The sequence below is a fragment of the Dreissena polymorpha genome, chromosome 9 (genome assembly GCF_020536995.1).
Source record: "Dreissena polymorpha isolate Duluth1 chromosome 9, UMN_Dpol_1.0, whole genome shotgun sequence".
NCBI lineage: Eukaryota > Metazoa > Mollusca > Bivalvia > Myida > Dreissenidae > Dreissena > Dreissena polymorpha.
The window spans coordinates 78,955,887-78,978,539 of record NC_068363.1 but is presented as its reverse complement, the minus strand read 5'-3'; the positions used below and the strand labels follow the sequence as shown (position 1 = coordinate 78,978,539).

General features: G+C 33.0%; 1 protein-coding gene across 1 annotated transcript in view; it reads left to right on the top strand.

The window, feature by feature from the left end:
• Nucleotides 1-20,020, top strand: part of LOC127846197 (tyrosinase-like protein) — a 29,039-nt gene extending 9,019 nt beyond the window's left edge. The window contains exons 3-5 of the mRNA XM_052377371.1: nucleotides 17,428-17,510; nucleotides 18,804-18,907; nucleotides 19,027-20,020. Of these exons, the coding sequence (XP_052233331.1) occupies nucleotides 17,428-17,510; nucleotides 18,804-18,907; nucleotides 19,027-19,942 (1,103 nt within the window). The 3' untranslated portion in view covers nucleotides 19,943-20,020. The remainder of the gene's footprint in view (nucleotides 1-17,427; nucleotides 17,511-18,803; nucleotides 18,908-19,026) is intronic.
• The last annotated feature ends 2,633 nt before the right edge of the window (nucleotides 20,021-22,653 follow it).

Below are 22,653 nucleotides of genomic sequence, written 5' to 3'. Positions count from 1 at the left end.
ATTGAGTGAGTATAAAGGTTTCCATTTCTGTTATCTAATAATGGGTTAAGAACAATATTGAACTCAACTCCGATTATAATGTTTTTTATCTTGGTTTCTAATTATATAGGATTGCAGTGTTTCGTAAAATTTTGATTCATCTATGTTAGGGCCGTAAACGTTTATTAATGTTAAATGTGTTTCGTGTATTTTTATATCTATACTTGCTTGTCTGCCAATTATTATTTCGTTAAAGTTATCCACTGTTATCCCTGTATTAGTTTTGATAAAAAAACGATTCCTTGTTTATGTGTGTGTTGTCTACTAAGATAAATATCTCCGTCCCATTCGTTTTTCAAGGTTTGTGCTAAAGTAAGTGTTAGGTGACTTTCCTGTAAAAGACATATATTATATTGTTCTTCGTCTAACCATTTGATAAAATGTGTGCGTTTGTCTTTGTTAGTATGCCCTTTTACATTAAGAGTACATATGTTAATACTCATACAAAATGATAGTTAAGTAAATGGTAATTTTTTGTGCGTCAGTCCAGTTGGCTGTTAGTACCGTTTGTACACAAAGGCAAAAATTTAAAGTTAATGATCTACAGTCTAAACGGTGATTTGTACAGCATCCGACAGACATTCTAGTTACAAAAGTTACAACAATTTCAGACGTTTTATCTGTTAAGATATGCCCTTATGATAGAAAGATCGCTTCTATTCATTTGTGTTTTGAATATGAAAAACGCTTCTAGCTGGAATTGGTGTGCGCTTGTCAAAATGTGTGCGTGGTACGTTGTTCCACCTATCTCGGAACAACATTTAAGTCAGAGGAGAAAAAAGTACGGACAAAGTTAATTATTTATAAAACATTAATACATCGCCTATCCCATTCAAAAGTGCTGTATAAGTGATGCTGTTTCCGTAATAATCTTCGTATACACGTGATTAAAATAAAAAATAAAACATGTGTTTTTGGCAATTCTTTTAAAATTATGTCAATGAGTCAGGCAATCAACCTTAAGTCAAATATCCAACGAATCCGGCTTATTTAAAATTTTCAAAGGAGTACATCAAAATCTGATTATTGTTCGTTTGTATCTTTTTTTATCAGTTATCACCGAATTGTTTATATTTGTAATAAATTGTAGTATGTTTTTCTAAGCTCTAGTATTTTATTATTTTCAAATAACATACATAGGTTTATCGGCAATTGTTGGTATCAAGTTTTAAATCTCGTTCTGTAGTATCCCATGAATTCATAAATGGGTGTGTTCTATACAAACCTTGTTATTCAAGCGATGCATTTCATAGTTATATACTCAAAAAGGCATAGTTGAGCGTATATTAATGGGCATTTCTTGAGACTTCCCATGTAGTCTAGTATAAACTGAGGTTCACGATACACGATTAGAACATTGTTTTAAATATGCTGATAATGTTCTACATTTTCTTGGGTAAAAGATAATTGTTGTTCCAAAGAACAATTGTATGCCCACGGGGTCTAAATCCAAGATGGCCGCCAAGATGGCCTATCAAAATCATAGGAAAAAAAGTTTTTTCACAAATGACAAAAACACAATTTTTTCCATGATTTTACTAAGATTATTAATGTTCAAATGATCTATACTTGTTATTTGTAAAACAGTACCAGTGGGTTAGGTAAATGGCAAATACAAAGAAAAAATACCTTAGGTGCATTTTTATATATTTTTAGATATACTAGGCTTTTTTACTTGTTATGTTTATGTATTTGGATAATTTTGGTTTACTTGTAAGTGCATGAACATTGTTTTTAAACATAAAATACATTTCTCGTAATTAAACTAGCAAAAATAAAGATAAAAACAATTATTTATCAACAAATGGCAAACAAATCTCTCACATTGAGCTCTGGTAGTATAGGGGACTCACGCTCCATGATTCTAAGATTTTATTTGAAAATGCTGATGATAGTCTACAATTTCTTGGGTAAAAGATTACTTCTGTTCACTCGAAACTTATTGATCACATAAGGTCCAAAGCCAAGATGGCTTCCAAAATGGCTTCCCATAAATTTATAAAAGTCTGCGTTAACACAAATTGCAGAAACCACATCTAATTTTGACCAGTTTTGTTAGCTGTTTAACTTATGCAGTTTATAAAATATTATTAAAAAACAATTTACTGTTTTTGATGAAATATAATACATGTAATTACATAATTATTAAATACACTTTAAAGGGGCCTTTTCACAGATTTTGGCATATTTTGAAGTCTGTCATGAAATGCTTTATATTGATAAATGTAAACATTGGATCTTAAAAGCTCCAGTACAAATTCAAGAATAAAAGTAAAAAAAGGAAAAAAAAGTAGCCGGTACCAGGGCCCGAACCAGTGACCCCCGAAATCCTGGAGTTAGTCTGAAGTAAATACGCATTAGCCCTCTCGGCTATTCCGACGGGCATACACAGGTTAAGTATTTTATGCCTTATATAAGCAATCTTCGTAGTTTCGTAAATTTAAACGACAACAACAGAACTCTCCAAATATTTAATCGTTTCGCGTTGAAACGCTTTATAATTTTTAGGTTTTCAAATCGTCAAAAGATACATATAATGGCTATATTGGATGTTCAGTAATACTGTTTCCTCACAAATATCATAACTAAAACGAAAATTTGCGAATCTGAAAGAACTTTTTTCAATTTTGTCAATTTACCAAACCGTGAAAAGGTCCCTTTAAATCAAAACATATAATGGTTGTTTTCGCGTAGGACATTTTTTAATTTTTACCTGACAGGCTATTTGGATGTAATTAACATGTCAACTACATATGTGGCTGGGAACGAGATTTTGACCGATCTGGTAAAACATTGACTTTTTCAGTAAAGCATATATTATGAAAGTGATACATCAGACGAATCAAAATCTCAAAATTGAGCATCACATTCCTAAAAATGACGAGGTTATGTCATTGTGTGTGTTTTATGTCATAAATAGCGCCGTTTTGAATGAAATGACGTTTAAATTCAATAAGTATCAGTACTTGTTATGCTGATCAGTGTTTGTTGATAATAACTGCATTATTCGCGTATGTCGGTGAACATAATTGAATACAAAATGCAGAATTAGTTGTAGTAATATAAATCATAAATACTCATGTTGGCTATGAAAAACAAATGTTTTTTTTTTTATATTTATTAACATTTTAAAGAATATACGTTTAAAGCCCTATACTAACGTTTAAATTTAATCACAATCATTATGATATATATCGTATATTGGTGACAAGTTTACGATGGTAATGAAAGGTAACAAAAACAAAAACAATTTACTCGGCCAATGACGTAAGCGTTGTCTGGATCATCTTGTACCCCGGCACAAATGTTACATAAGCATGTTTTGTGTATCATTAGCATGCCTCAGTAAACCGTGTTACGGCTTTTTAAGTTGTTAAAATCATCTTGCTCAAAACAATCCGTTAGTAAGTCGCAGGAACAGCATAGTTAACGTGTGGTCACGACATTTCAAGTTGTGAAAAAGCAATACATTGTTCCATCAATGTGAGACAGCTATATAATCAGAACACTAGTAATTTGTTAAACGTATGTATAACACGACTGACAAATAAATACTGTCATGACTGTTTATGATATGAATAGGATAGGCTCGTGCATTTAAATGATTTTCATACAGCGTGTATTCTGATTGTTTTTTACTACGAGTAATCTATCTCAATCACTAGTGTAAGATTTATAATTTTCAAGATTTATTAAGTTGTTCACGTGAGTCAGATATGTCTTAACCACTACTTAGGTACTCCTTCACGGGACTTGATAAGTCGTTCCCACAAGTTAACTATATCCTTCTCTCAAATTATCATTGCAACTCATTTCTCACATTATTTCGTGTATTGTAGAGTTTGAAGAAATTTACTGATAATCGGAAAGTCGATGATTCGCTGAATAATGTTAAATAACTCAAAGAGATAAGCCTGACACAATCTGCACTCTCTATGAACAACAGGAAAGTACTGGTCTTTCTTATATAAGCATTCGCTTAATTAATCCCGTATTAATACAGGGCGATATGGTTGTATTGACTGTATTTTAAAATGATTGTCATTTTTATGAATACAGTTCAATAAACACCCGTTCGAACGAAGACACCAGACATTGTGCAATTCTATATGTTCTTATTTACTATAAAGAAAAATAGTTACAATCAATCTAGGCAGTGTTGACAAAACGCTTTGTTTGGAATACATGTATGCCAAAAACATAATCGGCTCAATAAACAGATTAGAAAACGCACATACAACAACAACAACAGCATTGTGTTAAAATCCTGTAAACACAATAAGTAGAATACGAAGGATTATCTTAAACATGTAAATTGAACACATTTAAATTAGACATGGGTGCCAGCTCCCGTTATAAGCGCCACCTCCACGACACGGGCTAGTCTTTGGAAAATGCAATCATATCTAGTGCATCGACCAACAAACAGACTTCTTGTTGAAGCTACAAATTGTATATTTTGTTTATGTTATAGGTGGATTGCAATCTCATTTTCCTTTGCACTTAAAGGATTAATGAATCTTTGCTGAATCGCATTGCATTGCTGGATTTTACGAATAAGGTGCCATTTGTTGAAAATTAAACAAGAACTCTCCACTCATCTTGTTTTTATGATTTTTTTTTAAACACTCTCAAACTTAGCGACCCCTTGGAAGTGTAATAGACCCTTTCAGTTATTCGCATTTACTAGTGTAAGAGTTGTGTCCCTTAGCCGGATGTGACGTAATGAGATGATACAAAATCCGCCAGAGAGAGAATTGTACAGCGTCGCTGATTATATCAACGTTTCTTGCACTATATATGCTTAAATTGCACATATATTTCATTTTTTATTATATTGACGCTTATTAAAGTTATCGCTTTTCGCATATTTCATTTACGTACGTTGAAGCGTGAAAATACATTAAACATTCCATTCAATAACCCTGTGTGTCGCAAGACAAATCCCGTACTGTTATCACTAAACTTTAAACGCAAATATTTTATTAAAATGCCAAATATTTAAAAAAAGCGCCAAACGTTTATATTTTAATGGTATTGATCATTGGCATATGATTTGAGCGCATTTTTACCACTTGGAAACATGATCTTTATCATTGAAAATGATAATTGAAGTGTCAATTCACCCCACCTGCAAAGTTTAGACCCCGCCCACTGGTTGGCAAAATGAGGTGTAATTCATAAAAACGCATACAGGGAAGGTAGACACAATCATCGTTTTTAATGATATTCATGCAAAATATCAAATAAAATGTTACTAATTATGTCTGAATAAAACATGTGCATGCAAGGAAATGCATTTTTGAAACGATAATATTGTTGATATTATTTGTTTTTACTAAAATCGAACTCGGGATTAGAACACAATGTAAGAGCTCGGTATAAAGTTACGACAAAAATCTACATACTTGGCGCTTCTTCGCGACCATTTTTTTATTAAAGAATTCTCATAAATTGAACTTATTTCAGAATAAATTAAATTTAACGAACGAAAGCAAATACTGATGAAAACAAACAACAAATATATCAATTTTATGTACGCAACTTATTGTACCTGATTTGAACCTTTATTTGTCTGAAAAAAAACATACCTTGTTACACATAAAATAAATTCTCTTGATTAATATAATTGTTTGATTTAATTGTTCACACCAATGTTAACACTTTTTGTTGTTGCATTTTTATACCGGTGTTTTATTACACCTTTGATCATCACAACCCTATTATCTCGTTATGATCGGATACTGTCCAGACAATTACAAAGAAAACAAGGTGTCATAAACCTAGGGACCTATACTTGGGTCCCTGCATAAACCACATTTTGCAGTCTAGTGTCTGGTAATTAAACACAATTTATGATACCCCATATCATCCCTCCTTGGCACATTGAGCAGTCATTTTAGCCGAATTTTAAAGCCAAAATACTGAACAGTTGCTTCAATAAAATATTTTAAAAAAATGAAGACATTATCGGAAATGGATTTACCGGAACTAGTGTATACATATTAGCCAGTTTATTCATAAAAATACAATGTTTAATAACTATAAATAAATTTAAAATATTGTGCAATTTAACTGCTACGCAACTGAGGTATAAAATTGGTACCGGCAAATGTGAACTCCGCTAGTACGTGAAAAGATTTCAAGTACGTTATTGCGGTGTACGAAACACCATCATGAAAACAAGCAATCACAAAAGGGTAAACAATACTTGCGTTAAATATTTTTATATAGATTTATTGATCATAAAATGCTAGATTGTTATCACTCCTTATCACTAGTAAAGAGATTTCAATGTGTATACATGCAGACATTGAATTTGCATTATATGCAGAGTTCTTTTCCGTATGTTTGCTAAAATGTATATAAAATTGTCATTTAATGTAAAGGAAAGCAAAATCCATTCAATGGAAAAGAAAATCATCACAGCATTAGAAAAATTGTAATGTATTCCGCCTGTTAGTGCTTTGTCTTATAATTATTGCATAAACTCTATCTATAATGCCCTCTGGCGGGGTGCAGAAACTTGGCAAAAGGAGGGCTTGAACGGGAGAAATCGTGTATTAACAATGCGATTCACGTGCCTTTCAAGCCCTGTTATGTGTTTTTCATATCCATAATCTGGTCCACGCGCAGTTACTTCCCTTCTCCAGCCTTCGACGACTTTCCAAGCATAAATGGGGAACTGAATAAGCACCAGTTTCCTCATGCATGCAGGGATAATGACTATTTCAATCCACTTTTCAAGTTATACCATCTGCACTCTCTTGACAACAGCTTTATTTTATTGGCAACGTCAATGAAGTTAAGGTTATTAACTCAACACTTTCAAAAGACTATGCTGTAAATGTAAGTGTTTATGTACCTTCAACGTTCCTGCTGTAAATTCCAAAATAATTCCTCATTTCTTACTTTGCGCGGCTGCATTTCAACTTTGCATTAATCCACTGTATATTTCGGATGATGACCGAGTAAGGCATATGTAAAACACAACCTTGAACTGTATTGAAATAATCGAATTATTTTGTCGATGTCGAATGAACAAAACATATTGTTTTTAATGTTATTTAAATTTATTTTGGAATGTGTGATTTATTTATGCAATAATAGCGAAATACACATTTGCTCGGACATGATCATCTGCGGGCGCTCTCAAAATCAGTTCCTGCCCTCGTGCTGAGCGCTCGGGCAGGAACGGATTTTTCGAGCGCCCGCAGATGATCATGCCCTCGAAAACGTGTATTATCCCTATATTGAAATGCACTTTCGATCGCTGACGAAAAATATCACTTTCCACTCCACTTTTCCATTTGCATGCTTAAAATCATTAATATTGTCATTCAATGGAAGTACAAACCTTTTTGTACAAAAGTTCACTCCATTTACATCGTTGAAAAAAACATTTTCAAACAAGATCTCTGTTCTCGTTTACAATCGATACACTCGATAATCATCGCATGACGTCACTCAAGGGAGATAATTAAAAACCAACAATAACTGAAAGGGTCTATTAGAGAGGCGCCTGTGACCAAGGGCTGTCTTAGTATACTGAATGAGTTTATGCATACCAGTGTTGTGTGTGGTCAGCTTGACAGGCTACGGTTGTTTAAAATTTTAACAGCCTGCTAAGATAAACGTCATTAAAAAAACAATTCAGTCCCAACAAATAATACATTTAAAAGCAGTGTTATTTTCAAAGATTTTCAAGTTATTATAGAAACCGAATTTGCTCCTAATTAACATATATTGAAGGGTTAACAATAACGTAACATAAATACCTTGATGGAACAATCTACGACTGTAAACCGAAATGGCCGTTATATTTTTTTTTAGCAAACTTGCATAGGGAGCAGAGAAGTGCATAATATGGCCTCACACACTTCAAGGAATTAAACCGGTTAATTTTTTTTGGGGGAGTGGGGGGGGAATAGCTTTTTTAATAAGATGGAATATTTGTTGTTGTTTTCTATCAAACAAAGAAAAATAATTATTAATTGCATGACCAACATTTATTGACTTGTTGAGTAAAATTGAATTGATTTATATATACACTCAGATATTGATTTTGTTTTGGTCATTTTGATTTTATTTTCACAATTGTATACTATGAAATATATACGTTTTAGTAAAATAAATAAAAATATAATAACTTAACATTCAAAGAGGTATAAATGACACTGTTGATGTTTCAAAACGAATATGTTTTATAGGGCAATCACATTAATATCTATCAACATGTATATTATTTTCCAAATGTGAGAGATTTTAATGCGTTACCTCATTTTATAGATATATTCTTATTTTCCTTTTGTACATTAACATTTTAGTTACAGTCTAGTATATTCTAATTTTATACATTGTTCGTTCACTTATCAGTATAAACCAATTCACAATATGTATTAAAGAAGATAACAAGACAACTATATCTTGAAATATATCAACACGCACATTAGGCATGTTTTCGTCAGATTTGTCGTTTACTCACTTTTCATGTGGCATATTATTCCTCAGTCTCTTTGTTTTTTATTAATGTAGTGCAGTGTGTATACTAATTACATTCAAATTACTTTTTTCGGTAAAAATTGAAATATATCTCAGTTATCTCGGATATTCAACACAGCTTGAGAAAACTCGATTCCGATAGAAGTAGTTAAATGAAATCCGTATGTACATGACTAATGTATATTTGATATTTGTTTTTAGCCAGACTGATTGCTCTTTGAGAATATTCTGTGGTATACGGAAGCCATCAACCGTCACGTATTATTTATCACCATATTGCAGTATGTTATTTGTGTTGTTCTATGTTTAATTTCCATCGTAATGTATTAAATTCATAAAATATTAAGCATAACATTAGAATCGAGCACCTCTTTGGTATTGATTTTGGTGTGTTTTGCTGACATGTACATACGACTGTGTTTACTTCCGTCTCGTTTCGCGAACAAGGTTAGACATTAAGCGCGGCCACATTTAATAAAAAGGTTGGTAAGTTAGAAGTATATGAATATATTTAAAGGTCATTTAGTAGTATTTTTGCCTGCAAAACACCATTTCAGTTTTTTTTCATTTTTAAGATTTTGCACCACCGTAAAGGGCATGCAGAATTAGGGCAATAGCGGATAAAGCGTGTCAAGTTTACATGAGTAAAAAGGGCTGTCTCAAACGCTTAAAAGGCCATCCAACGGTGTTACTGACATAAAAATTAATTGTTTAAGCTGTAAGGGAATTGTTTAGTCTTATGTCATGAAGGTTTTTGTCTAAATAAGAGCTTACGGTGTATGACACATATTTACATTATTATGGTTAACGTATACTGTTTATTTATTTATTTAAAAGTGAACAAACGTAAATAGATTTATTGATTGAAAACGGTTTCATCCCTAAAAAAAGTGCATGTATATATCATATGTTTGTATGACACCGATGTAGGCATAATTATTAACTTGTCAACAGCATCAACATTAACTGTTAAATTTACATGTATTGCCAACAACAAACTCTTGTTTCTTTCACATTTCCAATGAGATAAAACTGAAACTTCTAATATGTAATCGCCATGAATTGTAGATGAGAATGACACTGCATCTCACACATACCTGAGTTATTTGTCCTTGAACATGGCCGAGAATTATTATATTCATATTTTGCAAAGCTATTAATATTGATGATTTAAAGTATTTGTATGTGTATGTTTCAGGTAGCCACCGAAGAGGCTAAGAAGGGTTGCAGCCACCAGTCACTTGAGCACTTTCAATCAACATCAACGCATTCTAGTAAATATCATGATTGACAATTCAGTAATTTAGGGTTACCATGTTTATATAATTAAACCCCCTGTCACAGTTTCTTACTGTCTTATTGACCGGGAGTATACAAACCATGTAGATAAGAATGCTTGTCTTGTATAGATCCATAACATATATTAATGTATTATCTATTTGCATATAATGGTCACATATTTAAAGAAACACGTTTGACATTGTCAGATATTGATGGCTTACTGTAAGCCATATCCCAGGCACATTGTATGGCAGCATTTTTAGAATATTGTACTTTAGACTATATTAATGCGATTGTTACAGGAGAGCCTAGTCTAAGCGTTCTACCATGGCCTGCCGCACAAGAGACATTGTCATAACTCGTTGATATGTTGTTGTTGATGATACAAAAAGCACTTTTGCCAGTGTAACTGAAGCACGTTCCGATATGTTTGAGGGCAAAGCTATGCAATTATCAAAGTTTTGATAAGTTTCATACTTTGTATCCTTCTTTGAATGATTTAAAGTCTCAAGCACGTGTAACATATACATATACATATATAACATAAGTACTAATATAATTCTTAATTGTCCTTCAATATTCGAAATGCTTAGATATTTACACATACCTATAGTGTGTGCTATTTTTCGTAGATAATTACATTGATTTTTACTGCAACCTTTGCTTAAAAAAATTACCATCAAAACATGTAATTAGACCAAGACTGTAATTAAAACCTTTGAAGGTTCAGTATCAATATTATTTGTGAATCGGTGTCTTTCAAAGAGCCTACTTACTGCGCAGCATTTTTTTAAAGTCATAAGTCTTTTCTCATTTGAAACTTTCAATTTTCTGTTCAACAGAGTCATTCAAGTTGAGTCTTTATAACATGCAGCATTTTTAGAAAGTCATAAGTCTTTTTAAAATATATTATTTGAAGTTATATTACTTTTCAAGATCAGTCGTTTAATTCTTTTAAATGAGGCATGAACATGTTTCAAACAGTCATCATTTTAAATATAATGATATGATCAATCTGTTGTATGGTGTGATGCCATTTTACATTTATTGTGTATCTTGTTATGCTATTTTACATTGTTATGGTATCTTGTTATAATATTTTACGTGATTGTGTTCAGTTATTTTAGTTCTGTTTGGCTTGCTTATAGTTTACTGTTGTTTATGATAATATATTTTGTTTACTTAATACCGCCCCATTGGTAATATATACATATATTAAATTTAAACAATATGCAAATCTTGATGACTTTTACAATAAATGATCTCAAAAGATTGTTCACGTGTTATTTGTGTTTCAGATTAAATATTGATGATTAGATATGAATAGAAATTATAATGTTGTATACTTAAAATACATACCCGTTGGATCTTTTGAAGACTTAAAACACACAATTCACAGTGAAATAATATAGATTTCTCTTAAATCGATAGCCTGTGGATAAACCCACTTATATCTGATGTGTAAAAAAGGTTGTCCTTTTGATAATTCTTTTAACATCACATAGCATAGCAATTATGATTAAGGGAAAGAAACTATCATTGTTGGATAAAATGGGCCAGGTTAAAATGGTTAGAAGGTTTTTCCAGTCTAGTGCAGACTTTGCAATGTCTTTTTTCACGGCGTGCAAAATGTAAAATATTAAATAAAACACAAAATTATCACTGTTTTTAAGCATATCACCTCTGTAAAATATTTTATTCACAGTATAGAAGTACAAGTTTCAGTATAGAAGTACAAGTTTCATGTTTTGACAGTTCAAATAGTGGTTTTGATCACGTGATCCGTTATGACTACAACTGATCCGTTAATGCCTCAATTCCACTGTGACAAAAACGTGTCACCAAAAGATACAACGTATTGTCTGCATTTTATAACAGCTTTTTTGCTTTAACTATAGCATAGGCAATATTTTTATAAAACTTGTGTAATATAAGTATCAAAACATATATTGCTTCTAACAAGCATAACTTTATTACGCTACTGATTCGGTAATGGTAACTCGGCTGTATATTTGTGTCACATTTTATATATTTATGGTAAATAACATCTATGAACACTATGGTAGGTGTTAATAAAATATGTTCAAATAAAGGTTTACCAATATGGAATAGAATTACACAATTAAATAAATATATGGGCAGACTAATTGTGCAAAGTATATTTAAAGGTTGATTAGGGGTTGGCGTAATTGATTGTTTGTTGTCGCTATAAATTCATTGAGTTTTATTATTTTATTAAATCAAATTTGAGCAACAAAGTCAAAAGTCAGTTAACACTGCCGTATGCTATTTTTAGAAGGAAACTCGATCAAAATTGCATTTTTTTAATTATTATGATCACGGATAGCCCAGTGGTCTTAGCGATAGACTTTTACTACATGGGTCAGTGGTTCGAGCCCAGTTGTGGGTTACTTTTTTTCGTTCATACATTTTCTTCTTGTTTTTTACTGCAGATGTTTATATTTTCAATATAAAGCATTTTATGAAAAACGTCAATACATGCCTAAATCTGTGGAAAGATCCCTTCAAAGTCATACTCTGAATATTAGTATGTAGTACATTATATTATCTGCGATCGATTCGCTTATTACCATATGGTAGCATGATTATATCAGGTTCGTAGCCGTTTATATAAGCCGATACGTAGTCAAATCAATTACTTGATACCGATTATGTTTTTTAGAAAAAAGGCTTCAAAATACGTACTTTAAATACCGTTATGATTTAAACGTTGAACTTCATATAGCATAATTACACTCGTCATAGATGGGGATATGATAAAAAAACAACAGGTTATTGTCTTATCGTTTCGTAATATATCAGACTCGAATCGGAAAGCCTCTCCGTTATTTTATTCTGAGCATCACCGGATATATAATAAAACGATAGGGAAGTAACTTGTTATTCTACAATGGCTCTTTTTCAAATACACTCTTATTTTATTTAGTTTTGCACTTTTTTTTCTAGCTCGGAGCCACGACATAGCTAACTCGTGGCCACGAGTTAGTAAGTCGTGTCCTCGAGTTACTAAGTCGAGGCCATGCGATAGAAAAAAGAGGAATGCAATTTTAAATAAGACGAGTGAGTGCCGTCTCTATGCCACCGTATCATTCCCCATGTGTATGACTTTTTTGTTCAATGAATCAGCTAAGCTTAAGTAAGCGAAGGAAATAGGCAACGTATGTTGTCGTCTTTTCAAAGTCCAGATATAGAGTAATTATGTACAAGAATATAGTGCATGCATGGATTCCCCAGACACATCTCGCAGCTTATGATGCAGCCGGTGTTGTATCGGACATTTAGTCACACATATTTAATTTCGTTTTAAGTAAGGATTTCATAAATATCTAACCACTCAATCAATCCAAAACATAATCATGATGACATTATAGTAACTTGACATGACAAAATATATGTTCTATTAATTTTTGTTCTTGTTTTCAAGTGTTTATCTTTTTTAAATTATTTATGTTGTCTACGAAATGCAATCAATCAATCAATGAACGCCGATATTATATTTGCGACATACGTATACGGTTTTATCATTAGCGTTTGTGTTACTAGCCATTCTTGTTTATCAATATGACGTTGTTAATTCTGAAAAATGTTTCCCCGTGTTACATAATAATATAAAGTTGTTGGTTTTTAATGCGGAAGCAGTTGCATTAAGTTATCCATCTGTGTTTTACTTCATTTCTGTAGCATAACTTAATTTTAACATGGCTATTGATACACAAGAGCAGAAAACGCACTGTCTTGCAAACACCATTTGTCTTATATAGGCCACCTTTGCAATTTGGTAAGTTCCTTTAATTTATTTTCATACTACGGAACGCTAATCTCGTTACACTGCATCACTACACTAAATACCGGGATATATTTCGGAACACCACAAATCTATGAGACATCTGCAATTTGTTCCCAATTACTGTTTAATTATCATACAAAACCATGTTATCGATTATATCATATATATATATACTTATATAAATATGAGATCTTGTCCTTTTTCCTACCGTACACCACACGTGTTTGTCGTCTAGAAAGCATGCTCTTCAATACCGTCATGGCATTGTTGCACGTAAGTTTAATTTTATTATTCAATAACCATTAGCAAAACAAAGGATAGGTAAAGTTAAGAAATTATGAGGATGCTGTTATTGGTGCGCATTTTAACATCACATACCAATAATTATAATTATTTAATGTAGAAGCAATTTCGTTATGCCACTGATTCGAATTGCTTCGCTTGAGTGATAAATATAAAAACAACAACATCAACACATAACCTGACCGATATATGATACCGTATAACCATTTGATTAAACCTTTTTCTAAATAAATAATAATTTAACATTTGATCATATTAATATTCGACGTAAAATGTTTTGAAGGTTGCAAATAATAACAACATAGCATCTGCATTCGTTACAGTCATATGACTTATCAAAATGTTATGCACAGAACGAACCGGTATTTTATAAATGAACTTGTAACATTGCTTAAAAACTATTTATGAGAAAAAAAGTTCTTACTTTAGTTACAAAACGGAATTCTTAACAATTCGATTTGAGAAACGTGCATCGTTTAGTCGTTTCTTGATTAATATTCTTCTTTGTTTTTCTTTACGGCATTTTAAATGTTTCTTTATGTTTGCAAACACATCATGTATGACCAGTAGCATGCGTATCCATAGTTGCGGCCCTCTTAATGAATATATATATACATATTCAAAGTGAACAATTTAACAACACCCATGTTTGATATGTTAATTTATAGTTAAATGTGTCTTCTTGGACAAAACAACAAACGCTTCGTTAAAATCGGCAATGTTTAAAAAAATACTGGCTAGTTTTAGCACCATGTAGTTAAGTTTCAAAGTTCCTAAAAATGTGTCCTGATTGGTTAATGAGCTTTGTCACTATGCGAATGTGATCTATAAGTAATTTCTAAATGGAAAAACGAAACACTATCTCATGTTGTTCTTAAAATATATTAACACATTTTAACAAATAATCGGCTTATAAAACTTATTATAAACCTACTTGTGTACTTCACACAAACACAAACTGTGTTACTTCTTTTAAAAATGATAATATCCCCCTGAAGTGAACATTGCATAGTTCCCAATAAAAACGGGAAATCAGAAAAATGATCGGCATAATTGCCATTCTTAAAAAAAGTAATTAAAACGTGTAAATATTAAACAATAGCAATGGTAATAGCACTGTTTTTTTAATAAGTTGTGATATACGAGGAGGGTTGATTCTATTAGAGTAGGGGATGCTTTAAATTGTGCATAAATTTTCTCATGCTAGGACTTATGGTTAGTGTTTTTTTTAAGACTGATATATTTAATTGAATAATTTAAAAAAAGAAGAAGAAATATTTAGGATGAAATCATATTTTTTTAATTACATTAAAAGAAGGGTACGTAGTTAGTGCAAACTTTATGTTGTGGTAAATTGTAAAACGATACCCGATTTAATCAGAATTAGTCATGACATTACATACACCTTTAAAGCATATATTTCCGAAATTGTATAGAGTTGAGGCTTAGATAGCGATTATGATCAGTTGTAGCAAAAATTATTGCAAACTTAATAATTTATTGTACATTTAGCAAATGTATACATTTAGATGCTGGTCGTGTGAGCTGAACAGAAACACCACTTAACGCAATTAGGTTTGCATATAAGATTTGTATCGAGGTTTTCTTTCATGAGTTAATATTAGAAGCTTAAACTTACAGTACGAGTTTAATTGCATATTTACAGCTTATCCACATCGAAATATTAGTTTAACTAGTACACATACATTTAAAGTGTAAAGTTAATCCCAATTAATTAAAAAAATATATGTTTAGTTTACCGTGGTGCTGGCGTGCGTTATTGCGATAACAAATGCTGCTCCGGTCGAAAATGGCATGCCAACAGAGATCGCCAACTGTATAAGCAGACTAACGCCTGTAGTTAACACCACTGATGCGAAGAAAGTGCCCGGACTTGGAACGCCACAGGATGTCTACCTGTATTGTCTCCAGCAGTTCGTGTGGAGAGCGGACATGGTTCGATGGGAGGATTACGATATAACTAAGAAAGACAAGGATTTCATCAACGGTCTTCTTGTATCTGTAGGCATAGTCGTCTACACACTATTGTTACTGCCTTTCAATTTTAAAATACAATCATTCTTAATTCCACGTTCATCAACGCTCCAGGTTCACTGTTTAGAACAAGTATGTAAACGTCATGATTGTTATCCTAAAATGTCCTTTAAATGTCCTATTTAAAGGGGCCTTTTCACAGATTTTGGCATTTTTTAACTTATTCATTAAATGCTTTATATCGATAAATGTAAGCATTGGATCGTAACAGCTCCAGTAAAAAATCAAGAATAAAATTTAAAAAAGGAAAAGAACATTGCCCGGTCCAGGTTTCGAACCAGTGACCCCTGGAGTCCTGCCAGAGTCCTGAAGTAAAAACGCCTTAGCCTACTGAGCTATTCCGCCGAGTACACGTACTTGACGTATTTTATACCTTATATAAGCAATCTTCGTAGTTTCACAAAATTTAACGACAAAAACAGAACTCTCCAAATTATTCAATCGTTTCGCGTTGCAACGCTTTATAATTTTTAGGTTTTAAAATCGTCAAAAGATGCATATAATGGCTATATTAGACCATGGTAGATGTTCAGTATTACTGTTTCCTCACAAATATCATAACTAAAACGAAAATTTGCGAATCTGAAACAACTTTTTTCAATCTTGTCAATTTACCAAAGCGTGAAAAGATCCCTTTAAGAGCTCCTTAACAATTAATATTTCTACCGATATATTTATTTTGCATCACATGTGGAACTATGCTTTCTCCTTAAAAACATTTCTTGAAATATATAATGACAATTAAAATCGATTTGTTTGAACATTTCAAGGAGTTAAGTAAAATGTATCATACACAATATTACCTGGTAAATATTTGTGTATAAACTCGGTTTTGTGGTCAATTTGTCATCCCCATCAATATATTCACTTTAATAGTAATATAAATTATACATATGATTCGTTTGTATTACTGAAAACAAATGTTAAGGGTAAGAACGAATTTATATGAATATATAACTGCATGAATGCATATCTTCTATCTGCCCTATCTGTCCTATACAACACATTTTATATTGATTTTATAGAATGTGTGTAATATGCCTATAAATCCAAGCTGGTAAGAATTTAATTAATGTGTGTGTAATTCCTCCTGAGATGTTTTACGTTTATCTGGAATTTGTTAGCATATAACATCGGTTCTTACAAATTATCAAGATGAAAAGATAACGCCGATACGTGTTTTCATTGCATTCCATGGTGCCTAACATTTTGTAATAATGTTAATCTTATTTATTTTTTAAAATATGTTATTTGCCTTGCATACCAACTGAACTTTTTATCCTGATAAGTCTCTTTGAAAAGATAACATATTTAAAATATTTTATTTTAATATTCATTTTAAATTTGCCTTAATGTCCTCAATTAGATGATGAATCCAACAGGGGAGACCAACTCAAGAAACAAGCGAGGCGTCACGAACCCTCCGCAGCCAGGGACAGGTTTCCGCACCCGAAGGGAATACAGAGTTTTAAACGACACAGAAAGAAACGCGTTTCATCGTGTATTGCGTACGATGAAAACGGTATGGTTATAACTATAACATCGTTCCGATGAGCTAATTTCTCTCGTTACAAGCGGGACTAATAATGTCGCCAAGTATGTTCCCAAAAGAATGCAACGCAATCTTAATCTAACTGAACATGTATCTAATATGTTATGTTTACGACGTCCGTGCTCTGTATCAGTTCAAGTGGTATCTACTATCTGAAAGCCCAAGCTGGTATAACAATTAAATAAATAAAAAAAAAAATAATGTTTTTAAACAGCTTTCCACCAAATTTGATCAACTTATTTTAAACATTAAATATTAAAAACACACGATGTTATCGATTTCCCATACTTGCTTCAAATAAACGATAGGTACTATAATCGCAAATTTACCGAGCGATTACCCTGAAATGCTGCGGTTTGATTTGTACTGCGTTAAAAAAGTGCACGTATATCAAAACAGTACTGTGCTATTAACACTGATTAAGTAATATATTTAGCAGGCCATCTCAATTCGTAGAGCGCTGGCCTACAAATTAAACAATTGATGGATCGATTCCCGGCTCGCCCTTGTTTTTGCCGTGATTGGTTATGGAATTATCTCTACGGATATTATCCAAGTCTGATTCAAGTAGTGCACTTGCCAGTTAGATTAGGCATTTACCAAAAAAATCAATTAGCTCGAGTTAAGTTTGAGTTGATTTACTGACCGCCGTGACGATTAAATACTGTTGAAGATGGCAACTAAGCAGTTGCGTATAAATGAGAACAAACAAAAACAACACCATTCATGATATTCATAAGAACACTGTTATTTTTAGCTTTACATCGATACCGACTTGTCTTTTAATTCATGTTACAGGCCAAAGTAAGTGTAAATGTGGCGTTTGTATTCCTAAATAATATTGGCAAATAAGCATGTTCAGCTCGTTTTACAATAAGCATTCATTCGAGAGCAAAAACTAGAACCAGGGACATCTTTCCACGTCTAATACTATTCATAGCATTGTTTTCGTAGTGTAAACCGCTACGAGTCGTATGAATTCTGCGAATATATACCAAGTAAAGTGCCTGTCTACGCTAGGTTGATTTATCTCGACGGTTCTCAAAGGAAGCTAATTCTTATGTGGAATCTGTTTGCAAAACATCGTAGACGATAACCTCTAAATCCAATATGTTCGGACCAATGCTATAACGCAAGATGTATTGCGTGCTGAGTATGGTTCACCATGCATCGAATGGTTAGTTCATGAAAGCATCTACTGACCTCCTTTATTTTTATATGTATGATCATAGTAACTTTTCTAATTGTATCGTATTGTTTCAGAATGGGGAGTATGACAGGTTCGCAAATCTTCACCGGGGCGGTGTAGCAACTTCCGCCCACGGGGGGCCCAACTTTCTCGGATGGCACAGAGTATATCTAGTTTTGTACGTAACTAGAATATTTATTTTACGATAAGAAATTCCTTATTTAAAACTTAATTGCCATCTTAAACGTTTCCGTAACTGAAGTGATGTTTATGAATTGGCTACATTTATAATTCAAGGTTAGAGGAATCTATGCGAAGGATTGACAGAACAGTTTCTCTCCCATACTGGGACTCAACGCTCGACAACGAAATGGGCAATCCAGCAAACACAATCTTGTTCTCAACCGAGTTCTTGGGAAACGGATTCGGAGTTGTTACCACGGGACCGTTCGCCAACTGGACAACCTCAGAGGGTCAGTTGAGAAGGAACATTAACGGCGGTAGTCGTCTGGTATCTAGAAATTTTATCAATTTGATCATGACGCGTTGTCGGACTCGCCAAATAGCCCGTCCTACTGCCACTGCGACATACGACCTTGAGTTAGAGCACGGAGGCCCCCACGTTTGGGTAGGTGGACAGATGCGTGGTATAAACACAGCCGCCCACGACCCCATATTTTTCCTCCATCACGCCTTTATAGACAATATATGGGAAAGGTTCCGCGTCCGCCAATCAACTGTATGTAGCCCAAGAATAAATCCCAGCACAGATTATCCACCAGCTACTGGTGAACATGCCCAAACTAGATCGATGGACGGACTACCAGGATACAGAAATATTGATGGTTATCGCAACTACTGGACTACTACTTGGTATAGATACGAACCTGCTCTCAGTTGTCCTTCGTGTGGCACAACTCCCTATATAACATGCAACACGGCCCGCAATGTGTGCGTATCCACTGAACGTAGACTTGTTGCGCAAGAAGGAGCCATTGCAGGTGGAAGATTAGCGTTTTCCCCAGCTGAAACGGCAACATCTGTAAGTGCAGCTGAAGCAAAAGCATTGGACGAAAGACTCACCGTCGGTCCAGTATTCGACGCACCTCCCGCTGAACCCAGGACGCAGAGGGCTCAGCTGGCCCGCATTGCAGAAGTGGCACGACGCGCGGGAAACGCCAATCCTGAGGACGATACCATAGTTATCGGCTAAAACGTTGTGCACATTAGTACATAAGTATTTGAATGTACGTTCTTTTTGGTGAAAGCGAATATATTTCAATCATTCATAAAAATGATGTACTATTATATTTCAATCATAAAATAAAATGTACATTACTCAAATTATTTCTATTCATATCGGGCAGGCATTGCGACAAGACAATGTGACGTGTTTTCAACAACAACAAAACACATATGTTTTAAAAGAATACAATCGAATGATTTTCAATGGCTGATAGAGTTCAAGAGAAGGTTAAGGCTATACATCACTACATGTGTTTCTATTCCAAAAGCAACTGGTAGGCGCTACGCTTGAGTACTACAATTACATCACACATGAAGGTAAATTATGAAACTGGCTATTATTTAAAACTGAAATACTGTCATAAGATATATAATATAAATTCTTTTTTTAAAGAAGCACAATAAACGTGAGTTGTATAGTGTATTCATTTATTTATTTAATATTTTAACAATTTGTAAAACATGGTACATAGAGCATATATTACACATAAAATAAGTTGTATCTGCTTATGGCATAAGGAATAGCAAACCTGTAAATTAAAATAGCATCACAGTTGATAAATCAAGCAAACAGAGATACAGGTTAATAACAATTCAATACATTTTATATAACTTAATATAAAAATTTAAAACAGTAAAATAAAAATACTATTTTTGGTAAATAAATGTTATATATATATATATATATATATATATATATATATATATATCTATATATCTATATATATATATATATATATATAATATCGATGTTAGGCTCTACTGGAAAGAAAATGACATTCAGAACAAACTTACGCTTGGGGAAGTTTGATATGCCTTTTTTGAACTGATCATCGCGTAAACGTAGATGGGATGACTTCATCATTAATATATTGTTTGACATGTTAAGTACTCACGCTTAACCAAATTGTAGCCAAGAGAAGCGCTTCTGCGCAACGGTTGCCTATATTTATAGAAGTAACAGTAAACACGCCGAACTTTAGCATATGCATACTTCCCCTGGGATAGCCAAGTCGATCAAAGCGAAGTACTTGTTATACCAAAGTTAACAGCTGAAAACATATATTTTATAATCATAGTTATATTTCAAGCGTGTGCAGTACAAATCATTGCCAATTATGCGTCAAGGCCGGAATTAACTTTCTAAATCCAGCATAACGGATTTTTCTTGTCTGAACTAGTTATATTTGTTTTCTTATATTTCCTGTAAATGAAGTTCGCTTTATTCAGTCGGACTGAATATGCCTTGTGGGATTTGTGTTTTAATTAAGAAGAAGTTTCATGAACGGGCATTAATTTGAGTTGCAAAACGTTATGATTTAAGCAATTTTAATTTACAATTATCATTACATTAAACGTTATTTTAACATGTGCACAGCTTCCGAAATAACTAGTAATTATCGTAGTGTTTTTTGTTAATTGGGAATAAGTCTGATCTTGCTCAGAGAATACTACTCCAGGCAATTTTAAATCAAATATAACATTCTTATTTCCTACTTCTATATTTGTGGATGAAGATGTTAACTAAATATTCCTTTTTATGTTCAAGGCAAGTGTACGTGCGTTACAATTATAATTTACGAAAATAATGTTCACTCATAAATCTTATATAAACGACCTGATGTTTCCACCATCAAATTGATGTTGACGTTCTGAAATAACATTTATTAAAACCACAAGTGGGCGTATTAACATAATCTATGATAGCCCTGGTTTAATAAAACACTTCATGACAACACCGTTAGAAATGAAATGACATGTTTTTTTTTAATGTAACAGTTTGATTATGTGACATTTCACAATCAGAAACAAAATTTGTGTAGCAAACTTACGTCACGCACCGTTTGGTTAGCCATGATATATGACATGTTACTCAGGATTTCGAGAGTTATTCTGGCTAAACAAGTTGCTTAGACATCTTCATTTCATGGTGAGAACATCTTCACTTCATTGTGAATTTTAAAGTGAAACGATTGGGAATCTTGGGCGTAATCCATTCAAATACTCAAAACATTTTAACCGAAAGACCGAACAATCGACCTACGGAATAACTTAAAAGTAAGGTCCGTCCGATGTCTCTCGCGTGCAGAAAGTATTGTTAAATTAACTCTACATACCTTTGCGCTAAAAACCTCATATTATTTGATATAGGTGCATAATTTACTTATCTTGTGTGCAATGCACAGTACTCCGGATTAACTAAGTTAATTGTGGCAATCAATTTCAATATAACTATGCATAATACGCATATTTAGTTGATATTATGGTCATACCAGTTCTCTTACTCAATCTTTAACATAACATAGCGTCTTTTATTTAATAGATTAATGATGATTGGTTGTAAGGTGCACAAACATTTGACAGAAAACATGTAAAGTGCAATTTGATGAGTTTGTATGTTTAATCAGCAATGTAAAATGTCGGTAATAAAGTTTACGTGACATTATCAAGTCACATCGAATCACTTTTGGGTTAAGGCATGTCATGCTAGCTAGCCAGAATGGTTTCGTCTTATGTCAATGTTTGTGTATATTTGAGAGCGAAACATTGGCAGATATGTGTTTTCCGTTATAGTAGTATGTTAGGCAACAACAAATTGAAGATTTGTTCTATGGATTCACGCCCCCCCCCCGCCCCCCCCCCCCCCCAATAAAATAACAATGGAGCGAGCGAGTGAAA